Below are 15,156 nucleotides of genomic sequence, written 5' to 3' on the forward strand. Positions count from 1 at the left end.
ACACACAAACAAGTCCAAATAAAGGATTTAATTCTAATCTCAATGTAACTGTACTTTCAAATGGAATAAGCTAATGTTTGACCACACCTACTTGGTACAATTCATTTTAATGAAACTTAAAATAATTCACTGTGAAAGATTGATGTCCATCGTGGTTTCATTCATGGTGTGCTTATAATGATCTCCTAAGAAAAATAAGGGCTTTCGGTTCTTCTTAGCTGTCTCATCTGTCAAAGTTAGAACAACAATAAATTGATCATTGTGATCAGCATGTCTCTCTGATAAATTGCTGTTATCTCTAAACTGGTAAGACTTAAAAATAATATATTAATTAATTAAGAAATAAACTATCCTTGAATAGAGTTAAAACTGAGAAGGCCTACATTGCACTTTGATTGAATCTTTTCTGATTACATATTACAGATAAACTTGATTGATGGATTAATTGAGATGTGTCTTATGCAGACACATACAAAAATACTTTCTGGACCTCTGATAGACCAACGACCATCACCTCAGTTCTTTGAAGCAGATAAAACAGGGAAACCTTCAGTAATTGCCTATCGCTGTTATTTGAACTACATTTCCCAGACGCCATAGCTTCATTTAAATTTCCCATAACCCTTTGCGCCGCTCTACCGCTCACAGAAACAAGAAGGTCGCACATAGCATCGTTGTACTGAGGCAGAGAAGAAAACACAGTAATCATGCTGGGACAAGCAGTAAGGCGATTCACAACCTCCGCTGTCCGTTCTTCACACTATGCTGAGGGACCAGGGAGGGTAAGATTGCCTCCTTAAAGCAGCATTATTGTTTTAAACGACATATTGTCCATATGCGGCCTTGTCTGTGTCCACAGGCTAAGGTAAGCTAGCGCTACTTGGAGGTCATGTCCGGCATTCGACAAGAGGCTGATAGTAATGTTAGCAAAATTAGCAAAAGTCGCTGGCATACATATGTTGTTCTTTTAGAAGCAAAACATTGAAATTTAAGGACAGGCTTGTTACTTCAGAATTTATTCGTTAACAGTCTGGAATTGCGACCTGTTGGTTAGCACTAGCTTTGTGGCTAACATAAGGTTAGCTAATCATTAGCTAACTTAATCAATGCTAGCACCTTATAAAACTAGGTTAGCAAACCAAAATAAGTCAGCTTAAGTTATTTAACGTTCTGGCATTCTTTCAAGGGTGTGCTAATACTTTAGTACGACACAACAACAACCTCAAATACTTAAAATCAGGCGACAACATTGACTTTATGAACTACTTCCGGCTAATTGGTGTAACTTAAGGTCACAGCTCATCTTAATAAGTGGATCTGGAGAAAGATGCTACTTACAAATTATGATAACCATAACTACATTGCCTGTTTCTGGATTTAATTTTGATTTCTCTTCACACAGCCGCTGGCATTTAGAGGATTACAGTAACGTTAGAGAGTGTCAAAACAAACCAGCTTTATCATGTCATTGTGTACTTTTGTCCACTTTATTGATGAAAGTACATATAATATGGTGTGGTGTTTATACTGTCTGTCCGCCCTACTTTGATTTCACAATGACCTCAGTTAAATGCAAAAAATGCTTCATGTGGTAAAAACAGCATTTCAATTACAGTACATTAACTATTGCACGTGAGAAATTAAGTTGGGGGTAAGCATTAGTGTTCTAGGCCCCTTGCTTTGATTTTTCTTTTGTATACCCCTTAATATACGTCCTCTTTGGATGACATTTGTGGAGTTATAAAGAAATGGGAAATATTCTAGGTGAAGTTGAATATAAAAGTGGTCTTGTATCATTGAGATGCTTAGTTTCCCCCTCATTTGAATTCCACAAGCAATTCCTGAACTTTAAATGGCATTTTTACCTTGATCAAGGTCACTCTTTTCTGATGCTTTCTGCAAGGTAATATTTGGATGTATTATTAAGCTCCTTGCACAAATATCCTGCCCATAACACTAATAAGAGTGCTAGAACTATAAGGTGTATCAAATGTGAACTGTGTGCAGTTAGAAGTATGCAGGAATAGTTGGAAGGAATAGTGGTATCAAAAGAACTGCATTAGATGTTCTCCGCCTCATGATACGTCTTGTCTTTGTTCAGAATCTGCCATTCTCCGTGGACAACAAATGGCGTCTGCTGGGCATGATGGTGGTGTTCTTCGGCAGTGGCTTTGCATTCCCCTTCATCGTTGTCAGACATCAGATCCTGAAGAAGTAAAATGGCCCAGTGCTATAACTCGACCTTAAAGGTAATTATGACTGCCGTGTTTATCTGACGAATCTGCTTTCATTAAAATGTCAGAATGATGTGGTATTTACCTCAGCCGTGGTTTGATGGTCACATCAGACAATGACGGGCCTTCACTGCGCTTCCCTAGCATTTGGTTCAGCCACGTATCTACAAAAAAATTACCTGCATGTCTGAGAGTAATAAACAGAAATGTCATGTGGGTTTATACTGATGCGGTGTTGTTTAGATTAGCTTACACTTGAGCAAGTTAATGTGACAGATTATTGCAGACATTGATGTTTATCAGGTGGGAGCAGGGCCAGAGTTGTTGTTGTCACATTTATCTTTGCTGGTGTTTACTCAGAAATTGCTTTTCTGTCAGCAGATTTATTCAAGTCTCCTTATCACCTTTTGCCCTATTTTCTTGTTCTCCCTGCAGGTCGAGAGCTGGAACATATTTATCCATCAGAGTCCTATCCACGCGGAACAATGGGAATCTCTTAATTTTCTTTGTAAATAAAGTTTCCTCAAATATGAACAACTCTCCTTTTTTGCAACACCAGAATATATACATTCTTCGATCACAAAGTAAAGGTATTGTAATCATGACTAGCTTTTTTAAATGTTTCGAGGTGTCATTTTAGCTCCCAAAATAGGCTTGCTATATTGCAACCCACTTAAGATTTTTTTTTTATTATTATATAAGCCTAAAGGTATAGAATTTATAAAAACCTGATTAGGGTTTAAAAGATGACGCAGTCATTCAGTATTTTCCTATTGACGACAGCCTGCAGTGTTCCTACTTACTTCGCCTTGTACCTCATGACATCCATGAAAAGCTTTGGTTCTCCAGATTTATTAATACTGTCGCCAGTCTGAAAATAATAACTGCAACCTCATACAAGCACTTAATAGTTCCCCTCAAAATTCATACAACATGTGTAGCCTGATGGTAAAAGGCAATATTCTGTAAAAGTGAACCCATAATTTCTGAATTTCGACCCTTTTGTTGCTGAAACCTGAAGTGAATGAACCAAAAGGAAAAAGGAAAATCGTTGTGAGAGAGGGCTTGTGTTGAAGGATCCGGTCCTCCTGCTCTTAAAGCCCTTCTGATATGTATTGTTCCCCCTCTCCATAGCTTAGCTCTCCAGCTGAACTCTACTGAATAACCTATTTCAGTTCTGTTAACCCTCTGCTGCTGGCTATAATTATCCAAGGACAATGTATTAAAAAGGAAAGCGTGGCTGCTCTGTTAGTGAGGAAGGGGAATGTAAAAGTTGAGAGGTTTTCAATGCAGCTCTACTTTATGCCTGCAGTCATTTTTAGAAATCGGCTAAGGTTAGTTTTTCATTTTCTCATCCTGTGTAGGAAAAAGGCACCTGGGTGGCTTTAAGACATAAGCAGGGACATACGAGGACAAGCTGTAAGCCACGGAAACACCTCTGCTTCTACCCTTTAACCCACACCTCCCTGATTTCCACGCACACACAACTTACAGCAACTTGTAAACCTGTCAGGTGTTCTTGTGTTCTCTTGCATTTGTAATGATGTTATACTGTTTGCGCCTCTGGGCTTGCTGGATGGGAGATTATTCAGGTCATGCAGCTCTTGCTAGGTGGTGATAAACTTATCAGACATTTAATGGGGTCAACAAGTGGGAGCCGATATTCCATAGGCGTGTTGTATTGTCGGCGCTTAGAATAGAGTGACCTTTATTAGTAGCTCAAGGGCGGGAAGGTTAAAAACACAGCTCAACACGTGACGTTGCATTATCGCAGCATACTAAACCACACACACAGCATGCCACAAACAAGAGCCGCAATCAACACCTTAGCCATCTGATTGGCATCTTTTTTGCACCTTGAGGTGATAATGCAACTCAAGACAGGAAGTCAGGTGGAGTGTGATTACCGTGAGTTCTTTTAAGTAAGGTGAGAACAGCACATAATGCATGTCACTGTCATTCTAAATAGCTTTTCTGTTTACTTAGGAATACTCTCAGGCTGAAACAATCCTTTCTCATCCTTATCAGTATGTAATGAACCATCAAGATTAACCACAGGCCTGCTGCATTAGTTGATGTTCTCCAGCTCCTGAGATGAGTAATACAGTCTCCTTGAGTGCATCTCAAATCTCATTTTGCTGCTACTCAGAGAAAAAGGGAGCTCTCAAGTGCCATTAGAGACAAATAAGCCTCATTGAAGTGATACTCCATCCAGAGATTATCTTGAGTATCCAACGCCCACCCCTCAAAGGCTTGAAAAATGGCTGTAAAAAGTTATCGCCATCATTCCGCACATCGAGCACGTCGATTTAAGACTGCGGCAAGTTTTGGGCAGTTATTTTTTTACCCTTGAAAAGTAGTTAGATTGCACACAAGGCTAGTTTGGCTTCATGTTATTACTGTGCTAAACATTTAAAAGCTCCTCTTAAAGTGTGGCAGTGGCTGAACGGAACTGCCAGCAGCTTAGTTCACATGGGCGCCACAGTACTCTCCAGCACTCAGAGCGCTAATTTAGGAATGTCCCCAACATTTGGACATGGCTGCAAAAAAAATGGATTTATAAAGAGACACGCATTTTCCATCCGGAGAGTAGAGAACTCAGATTTGCGTTGACACCTTAAGAGATCAGGTCTATGAGGAGTGTCACATTATCAGGGTATAAAGAGGAAAAAAACATGCACTAAGCAGTGGGTCCTTTTTTTGCCCATAAATGTTTGATCTATTCTCTGCCATTATGCTGCTAACTGGGGCTTTTAAGAGTCCTAGTTGATGCCAGGCTCCGGCAGTGAGGAGCAATTACACACAATGGTGTTATCTGGACAAGGACCAAGCTGCAGTGCAGCACTGGTGACTTATGAAAAGTGCATAAGGGTGAGCTGGCACAGGGCATGTTGCAGGACGGGGTCCTACGGTGCCCACAATAGCACATTGCCATATCTCCACTGTGTGCCACTTTGAGCGGCTGCAGGAAGGAAGCAGAAAAAAGAATACATTACAGGGGGATTACGCAGCCAGCATGCCAAGTCTCTTGCAGGAGTTTGTCATGCTGCATTTACTATGTAAGTGTGAGGGGGAAATGAAAAAGAGGGAGAGCTGTTGTGTGCGTCTGTGCTTTCCGTGAGGTTTGCCAGAGTTTGTGCCGCCATTATAGCCAATATCTGGTAAATTCATTATTGTAATCGTCTTCCCAAATGCTTTACATTCCCTGGCGCACAGGCACTAATTAAAACAAAGTGTAGTCATTAAAGATCAATTTCATAGCAGCTTATCACCGTTCAGTGATTGTTAAACATCATGCATGCTAATAAAACGAATAGCCTGCATTGCACACAACTACAAACAAGTAAAAGCCTATCCTGTATATACAGTCCTGGCACAGTTACGGCATTTTATCCAACAAACTAATATAGATTTATATGCTCCTGAAGATATGCAAATGCCCTTATTTGCAGTATCTGTGGCCGTTCATTCCAGCCTCTGTAGACTGTTCAATAATAGACTTTTCTGCATCTCACGTGTGGAATCTAATTATAGACTCATTTGCACTTCAGAGGAGAAGATAGTGGGCTAAGCTCGGTGTAAAGCACGCACAGCCACCTAATAAAAAGACTCAACATTTTATTGAATCCCCTCAGTTAGAGGCACATTTCACATCCAGCAGCACTATTATAGTCAAACAATTATGACTGTTTGCTGGTTAGAGGAGATTCATTAGTGATTGACAGTTATATAAACATTTACTCAGTGTGAATGAGAGTGGGTGCCTGACAAACACTCCACAGACTAAATTACCCCTCTGTGTGACTTGGATGAGCTCTAATCAGCACGTTGTAGTAAACATCTTGCACAGCAGCATTTCATTGTACCAACCAATCCATATAACTCATCTCAAACCAGGGGATGCTCTTGATGTGGCCCTCCCATCATATAAGCATGATGACAATAATAATAGGTGAAAGCAGCTGTCTCCAGTTGCTGCACAACACCCTGACACTGCACTGTCAGTCAATAAAGTTTCAAGGACACGCTGAACTCGCTGAAGTTTTTTTTTTTTCCTTTCAGCTCAGCCCATCCTCCTTTCCCCAGCGTCTCTGTTTACCACACTGTGCCTCAAAGATGCTGACTTGTGGAGAAGTGCGGAACTGTCAGTGCAGGAAGATGAAGTGTACACGCACCTCCCACTTCGTCAGAGTAGGGCTCTATACTGCCTCGGCCAGGAAGTCTACACAATTAGTCCAGAACCTCCAGGGGGAGGCTGTTCATGGGAGATGAATGCTCGCAGGAGAGCAGGTTGACTGTGTGTGTGTGTGTGCGCAAGTTTTTGTATGTCAGAGAGAGAAAGAAGTGCAAGAGAGACTTTAACATTTCCTGGCATCTAACAAATTGTCTCTGATAAGAGTAAATGGGAAAAAAAATAAAGCAGCATCACTAATTTTATCAGAACTGAGCGCATTACACGCAGAAGCACACCATTAATAAGCAATATGACATTCAGAGGGCACTGTTATGCTGAACATCAGCATGGCTTTGATTCAGCCATAGGCCCAAGGCTGATGTCCGAAGATAAACATAGCCATGCTTATATAATATTCAGTATTCAGTATATTCAGTATTACGTTTATACAACAGTGTAACAAGCAGCAGCATATAGTTGGAAATATATATATCTAACATTCACTGTGCTTCACCACCAAAACTAATTCTACAACTTGACTGAAACATAATTAAAAGTCACAGTGCTGTTATACTCTATATCAGCACTCATGGAACGCATCTTGTCCAATCAGATTACTCGGTCAGATCCAATCTTTTTTAGGGGCTTGGATTTCTGGGAGGGCGAGTGTTCTGGTTTCCGTTTGTTGTACGCTTGTAGTCCAAGTGATATTGACCAATCACGTATCAGCAGGCTGCGATGTATGCAGGAAAAACAGTCCGTGTGGAGAGCAAAAGCAGGCGGAGCGTAATGCGCCATAATGACATCCCGGCTCCCGTCAGCGGCTATCTGGCGATGGTTTAGCTTCTCATTAATCTCTTTAAACAGACATCTGCGTGCTAACAGCTAACAATCGGTTCTAGATCTAAAATTCAACTTGGAATAAATTCCCTTGACGCTGTGTCACGAAAGCCGTTCAGTGCTCAGATTTCCCAACTTCCTCGAATCCATCAGAAATGATCGATCTGACCTCCGTTCAACAAATAAGCATTTTAAAAGTAGTTTTCTTCTCCATTTGAGGACAGACCTGATAAAGCTTCATTTTTACTTTTTACTAATCTGCATCATGATGTTGAAATTTCGGCAAAGGTAAGACCTGTTAATAAAGTCAGTCACAAGAACATACAACGCAGCACACGGAAAAGGAAGTTGTTTATTGCTAACCTCCAGCTACATGCCCTGGAGATTGTCCCCTGTTGTCCCCAGAGGCGATATTGTCGTCAGACTATAGCCAATGGGATCAAAGATTGGGTCAGAACTGTTGTGTAACATACAATATACACAACATAGACAGTTGCATCCTTTTTTTACAGGATATATTGCACTGTGCAGCCCTTTATCATTTGCATGGAGAAAAATACATGCACTCCACCACCTTGAGTAGACCTGCCCTCTTTTCCCCAGCATTGGCAGATCACACAGAGGTTGTAAAAGCCAAAAGAGAGGGGAAAAAGCGTCACTTCAGGTTTCTTCCACATTCAGTTTGATATGAAAATAGCGGGTGCAGAGACCTGGCAGGGACCTCGGTCGAGATCTAAAACCGGCATAATCTCTACATCCCCTCCAGCCCACTTTTAGCGCTCCGAACAGTCTTCAGTTCAATAATGTAGCACTACACACTGCCAGAGTTAATAGTAGCAAGTTTCAGGGTGAAAAAGTTTTCATTTTAAATAATCATGCCCACTTCAGTCCACACTCTCCCACTTCAAGCGTTATGTTAATGCCTGTGAAGGGTCGGATGTGGATGGATGTGCGTTTTGCTCTCTCACTTCATACAATATACAGTGCATTTTCAATGTGGCGATGTTCCCTCTCAATGAAAAGGCTGTATTTTTATCTTCCATTTCAGCAGCTGTCTGTTATAAAATACGTCTCGGCATTTGAATGTTGAGCTAAATCATGAGGTTTTGAGGTCTTTTGTCTCGGGTTATTTTCATCTCCGGGCCCTTGTGACTGCACACCGACTGACATGAATTTCTTTTTAATATAATTTGTATTCTGTGGAAGTTAGAGCCTGTCTGATTCAATTCAGTGTAACAGCTGACTTATATAAAGCCAGATATTTAAATGTCCCATCATTTTATACTTTCTGACATGGCAACTTTTTCATTGTTTATCTTGTTAACCTAATTTTGGTCTTATTTTTCTCTCTTTAACAGTGCAGCAGATCCACACAGATGCCTCATATAAATGTCAGCAGGCTCATTCACTGTCACAAGTAACTCAGTTGAAGCAGACTGGGTTGGTTTGGTTCCATGTGATCTACATAGGAGAGAAAACCAACAGTTGGAGATGTCTTTTCCTCTAATGAAGCCTCTCCAGAGATTCTCTCTGCTGCGATGGAACAGTGCAAATGTAGCGTGGGAATAAGGTCTGACACGAGAGACGTGAAGAGAGAGAGGAGAGATGGGAGGGGGGAAAAAACAGGTGCAGTTGATCATTTGTTGTTGTTTTCTCTGCCACGGGTTTCTTTCCTCCCACAGATAGAGAGAAAATATTTGAACCTTTTCTGGGCCAGAAACTGTGTCTGTTGCTCAACAGTGGTCTCCCTCCCTTGTTACTCGCACTGGAGAGATTCAACCCTCCGCGTTTTTTACACACACTGAGAGGCATCTGCCGCAAAACCTGCAGGTTTCGCATGCACATTTGCACACGCATAAGCCCTGAAACAGATGCACAAACATTGTTCAAGTGCACGGGAACACAACCGACAAAGATCAACAGTAGCCTAAACAAACGTCGGGATCCAAAAAAGATGTTATTTTTCTGTAAAAGCAGCTAAAAAAAGGTTTAAGACCCCCTATGTTACTGTGAGGTGCTTTATTCAAGGCAGAAAATCAAGCAGAAATGCAGAGCCAAAAGTGCGTGCATAATCCTATATCTTTTCCAAATATATACTGTAAATGGGGAGCAGTTGAATGCATCTTATATTTATACATATTGTATAGACAGCAGGATTTAACACAGAATACAGAGAGTTGTCAATATACAGTGCATAAATGGGCACGGAGGCTGCACAGATACAGGAACAGGAAGAGGTACAATAGTTCTCCATTGGGAACAAACAAAAGTCTGAGAGTCAGCACTTTTATAGTTTTTGCAACTCTGTTTACCATATTTGCACGATTCCTGATGTAGCTCTGCCGTAGTCTCCCAGGACAGAGATGCAGAGGTTTGGAGGTAAAGAAGCTGTACAGTGGTGCACTAGTTTGAAGATGCAGTGTAGCCTGATAGCTCCCCCATCTGGACAAAAACAAAGCATCAGGCCGTAACATGCTGAACTCTGGACTATACTGTATGTGCAGTGCCAAGGTTATAAGGAACAAGGTCAGCTGGAATCAAGACTTCTTTTAGCTTCCTTCTGTTGTTCTTTATCATAGTGATGTCCTTTGATTGTGACACATTCATGTTCATGATAAGTAACCAAGGGAAGCTCTAAATTTTATAGAAAGCCATTATATAAAGCTGTGTGAGTCCCTACAAACAGTTTGATCTCACATAATTTTTGTGAGAATGTTTGCTCACAGAGGGCGAGATGCTAATAAAATTGTTTCCTTTGAAGGCGGGAACAGAGCACCAACAGAGACACAATACAAGTCACAAAGGCAGACCAGGCCGTGCAGGGGAAATGTGAATGAAAGGCTTGTGTCTCGGGGAGACGGGGAGGGAGAACTGGGCCAGAGGAAGGCACGGGGCGCTCACATTGGTTTGTTTCTCTGCAGACCGGTCTCTTCCAGGATGTTCTTTGGACGCCACAGATGTTTGGATGAAACGAGCAGGCACAATTTGGCTTGGCCTGGGTTCAGATGGGTCCGTGAATGGTGCCTTTCAAAGCCCAGCCGAGCCACATGGCGCCCAGGACCTCAGCCACAAAAGCCCCGCTAGACCAATTCAATATTGCAGACATAAAAAGATGAAATACTTCTTTTGTTCTTTTGTGTTTTTAAAAGAGGCACAATTATTTTGTTGTACAAATTAGATGATATTTTGAATGCACCACGCGTGAGATGTTATCCCTCTGGTAATATCAGTATGAAATACCGCAGCAGATATGAATCTTTCTGAACTTCCTTCAGATGTTGTGTCTGTAATGAGCTGTTTAAAGTTCAGTTTGGTGAAGACAGAACTTTATTTTTGCAGCAATTACTCAAAGTTACCCAAATCGAATCACTTTTCAACAGGATGCTCCGATTTTCATCGTGTTAGATCTTAAAACGTTTACCATGCAGGCTAATCAAGAGTGAGTTAATCAGTTAGCCTATCCCTCTTTGCAATTATAAAGCCATAAGATACAGAGTAAAAGCCTCTTTACGGATGAATTCATTAGCTTTAGTGTGCGTGTGTCTGTGTGTAGAGGTCTGCACAAACAAAACTACCCCAATGCTCCACAGCTCCTTCACTCTGATAGGAGAGGCCAAGATATCCAATTAATAGGAGAGGTTAGAGTTGACTTTCCACTGGCTGGTCAAATCACAGTGGGTGCCTCGGTTAATTTGGTGAACAAAGTCACGGTAGGGGTGGGCGGCCACTTAGGGAGAAGCGAGGCGAAGTAGAAGGGATGGATGAGAGGAAGCACGATAAGGACTGAGGGAAAGATTGCGGCCCCCTGACAGCTCAGCTTGCATAGCAAATGAGGACGCTGACTGAACAAAAAACATTTGCTGAATCCGTAATGGGAACGATCAGAACACTGCAGGAGTAAAGCCTCACGCTACGAGAAAGGCACAAAACTTTTTGTGACAAGCAGACAGGGGCATGTCCAGACTTGTTTGACTGAGGTGGACCAACTGGGGCACCGACTTCAGCAGGGGTGGCATGAAGTATGTGCGCACAAACACATACAAATCGCATTTTATGACCATTTTTGTCCCCACTTATCATTGCTACAGCTGTTTTCCCACTGGTCAAAAAACCCAGTAACACCCACTAACACACAGCTTCTTTGCTTAATGGGAAAGGTTACATTCGGCATTCAGACCCGGGTCAAATAACTCTGCAGTAGACCCGGGTAATTATCGCCTCGGCTCCAATCAGCATAGATGGGAACACAAAACCTGTGTCAACGCGCTAATCTCCGCCCCCTTTCCGGCATGATGCTATGTTCCATTGGTAACTTCTGCAACTCCTTGTCATCTCAGCTACAAATTCCACCTGTCTCCGTCCGAGCAGCGCTCGAACATCGTCCAAATTTGTCAGCGCCGAGTTTGATAAACTTGAATGAGTAATAGATACAATAAAGACCTAACCACCGTAACATCTTCACTGTTTCCAGCGCGTTTGTGACATCAGACGTGACGCAGCAGAAAAGAGACCGAAAGGAGTATACTCCACGGAACGGAGACGATTGACATTTCTAAGTGGGTCTTCCCGGGTCTAAAAACCCTGCGTCAACGCTGAATTTAGGTGGGAAGAGAGGGTTGGCGGAGCTAAGCGGCTGCTTTTCTGGTCTCTGCAAGTGTTGCGAGTAAACAGTAATCTACTATGGCTGAACAAACAAAGAAAAGATCGATGACTACAGATACAACTTCAAAAATAAGTGAAAATCCAAAATCCAAATTTTACGCTCAGATGAAGGCAAATGACAAACCGTTAGCGAGGAAAATCAAGAGTTACAACCATAACAAAGGGAGCCATCTGGATATGTAGGAAGTGTACTCCCATAATTATTTATTGCCAGAAAGTACTGCCAAAGAGAACGCAAGTGAAATCTTTAAGATGATATCTTTATTGCAACATACATAAATAAAAATAACTCAACATATGCATAACAAAACATATAAATCAGTGCTTAATTCTAGGGCACAGAAAGACACAGAAAGACACATCTATAACAGTCATAGTATAAAGAATTAACAAAAGAAATGTACTACTTTGTATTGCCACAAAAGCAGCTAGCATCCTGTTTCAAAACAGCCCAACAGGTTGTTTTGAACATAAGTCCAGCCCCTGTCTGGGCAAATAGCCAATCATAGTTTAGGAATATGGGTTGGCACCTGGGGTGGCCAATCAGTTTTTCGGGGGCACATGCCACCCCAGGCCTCCCCCTCAAAACACCCCTGTAACCAGAGCTAGGTAAGTCCACTGCAGGTGTTACTGCCTCTGAAAATGATTCTCTGTGAAGGTCATTCCACTTTTCCTGTTTTGTCAAAAATTATGGTTGCACACAACAACCATCTATTTTTTTACACAGCACAAGGTCGTCCACAGCATTTTACCTCTCCTTTTTTCTTTTCTTTGTAATGTGGCATGTGGCTCTTTCTATTTCAGAGGACCTGCATGGATAAGCAATCAAAAGCATCGCTCACTCTCCACTTTGCAAATAAAAAAATCCAGAGCTTGCAGAAAAGACTGGTTTGTTGCTAAAATATAGTGCACCTCATTGGGAGTGAGAAACAGTTTCGACTGCGGCAAGCAGCCGTGGAAGATGCTCAACAAACCCACAGTTCCTAAAATGCACTTGCAGACTCAGACTGCAGTTTTGCCTGAGCAAGCTAAGAAATATTCCCGTCTGCTGTTTTCTTTCTCTCTCTCTTTCTCTTTCCCTCATCTCTCACCCTGCATCCCGCTATCTCTGACACATCACACCCACTTTGGTTTATGAATCCACACTTGACGGCAGGCAGGCTTCTTTTCAAACTTTGACTCTGAATAGAACATGTAGCCCCTCGGCTCCCGGGGGCTCCAGAGCTTTTCGTCAGTGGTGCATTTTCACAAGCGGAGCAAAGAAAAAATATTCAAAACAAAGAAGCTGGAGGAGTAAAAATATAAAAAGTATATTTCCAAGAATCCCAGCTACAGGTGATAAAGTGATTTCTGAAAGTTGGGGAGAGTGTTTGTTTTATATAAAAATCCTTCACAGAAGTTTAACTCACATTACTCAGAATTTCACTGTTGTTTCATCACTTCCAGCTGAGATCTAACCTATCTCTATAAGCTCTTAAAGAAGGCATTCTCAGCAGTATTATCTTGATGCGATGTCATCACATCACATCACGGAGCGCTCTTATTCTGAATAAATGTTTTCATCTATCCTCCAAAAAGCCCTCCCTGTGGCTATATCATAATATTTCATTACTTTGGTGTAATTTTCACAGGAGAGAAATTGAACGAGGTATGCGCGCTGAATTCGACGCGGCTGTGCTCTTTTAGAGTTTGAAATTGAATTCCACCTACCTTCAAAGTCTGCTAACACAATTAGGCGTAGTTCTTTGACTTTAAATGTGATTTTGGTCTGAAGTCTCTTTGTTCCAAATGTCTATTCTTGGAAGTTAATTGCATTTTCAGCCGCTGTTGTTCAGCGGTATAAAACGGGCATTCATGACACCTCGCTTATATCTCTACTCACAGACGGCTCTGTTGTCAAATACCTCACTGCCATGTGAAATTGATACTTTTGTGTTTCAGCTTAATGGAATCTGGGTTATAGCAGACGTCTTTATAAGGTAAACGAAATGTGGGAGACTTTTATTTTGGTATTCTTGTCTTTGTTTTGTTACTAAAATGATAAGCAACAAAACCCACATCAGGCTCGGAAAATTTCAATGGTTCATTAACTCACGTTCCTCAGTGAGACCCCCAAAAGGTCTCTTAAAGTAAGGGTGATTGGCCTGCCTTCCAGAGCAAGAAAAGATGGTCTAATTAAACGATGCCCTCCATCACTCTATTTAACCTCTGACTGCTTTTTTAATGAGTCACTCACATGGAACAGGTTTGATTTATCTTCCGTTTATTCATGGGCACATAAATGTGAAAAATGTGGGCTGGACCTCCACGAAGGCAACAGTCTCAACCCTGAGGTGATCGAATTAAGGCAATTACAGGCTGTAAAGAGAGACTTAAATATTTGTGAGAGTTAAACACTTCGTTATAAGAACTATGGTACAAAATCATATCCTTCATTTGTGCTGAGAGTGAATGCCTCAGGGTTAGAAATGGGACAGATGCAAGAACAGCACAACCGCAACCCGATGCAGATTCTGTTCGGTTTTTGGTAAATACATTTTATAGCTGAGTTTCCAGTACACACAAGCCCGGCATCCCTGGAGTCTCCTCAGCAGCCATCTGCGAGTGAAGCAGAGAGGAAGAGCAACAGGGAGTTTGTGAAGTCGGGATGTTCCGAGTCAAATCCGCACGAGCAGCTGCAGTAAGATCTGGGAGGGCTGGGAGCAGAATAAAGTTTGCTTTTCTTATAATGAGAAAATAATGAATAAATGTTGGTATGCCAAGGTTTCTCAGTGGTGGAGCAAATTATTAGCCTTTAAAAAAGTTTTGCATATATGCTTAGCTTATTTTTTCCATCACAAGGCCGAGCAATTTCGTAAAACAGACATGAGCGTAGCCAGGATTGACTTATGGATCCATCTGTCTCAGAACCCTTCGGCTATCGACTGATGAGACGACAGCCAACTGTTTGGGGCTTCCAGTGTAGCGAGCGATAAAGGACTCGCGGCCAAGTCTTGCTTCTGCTGCATTGTTGACAGTCTGACAACTGCAGAAGTGAGGATGGAGTTGGTGTCGTGATGTTTGGTTTTGTATTTAATGTGTTTCTGTCATGATTTAGTTCCAGTTAAGTTATGTTTTTGATCTGTATTTCGGGGTTCAAGTATAATTTCCTCTTTTACTTTGTCACCTCATCTTTCGTGTTGATCCACTTCCTGCCTTTGTGTGTTTCCCGCTTGTTTGATTATGTGCCCTGCCCTTATTGTTTTC

At 41.7% G+C, this 15,156-nt stretch overlaps 1 protein-coding gene across 1 annotated transcript; it reads left to right on the forward strand.

Annotated features, from left to right (window-relative positions):
* The first annotated feature begins 621 nt into the window (after nucleotides 1–621).
* Nucleotides 622–2,771, forward strand: cox7c (cytochrome c oxidase subunit 7C). The gene is made up of 3 exons (XM_069683537.1): nucleotides 622–782; nucleotides 2,102–2,249; nucleotides 2,670–2,771. Exons 1-2 carry the CDS (start codon nucleotides 708–710, stop codon nucleotides 2,216–2,218), a joined length of 192 nt encoding a protein of 63 aa, XP_069539638.1. The 5' UTR covers nucleotides 622–707; the 3' UTR covers nucleotides 2,219–2,249; nucleotides 2,670–2,771.
* The last annotated feature ends 12,385 nt before the right edge of the window (nucleotides 2,772–15,156 follow it).

Source organism: Semicossyphus pulcher, unplaced genomic scaffold, assembly GCF_022749685.1.
Source record: "Semicossyphus pulcher isolate SPU_LCO1_2020_fin unplaced genomic scaffold, fSemPul1.0.p SCAF_6, whole genome shotgun sequence".
NCBI classification, from domain to species: Eukaryota; Metazoa; Chordata; class Actinopteri; order Labriformes; family Labridae; genus Semicossyphus; species Semicossyphus pulcher.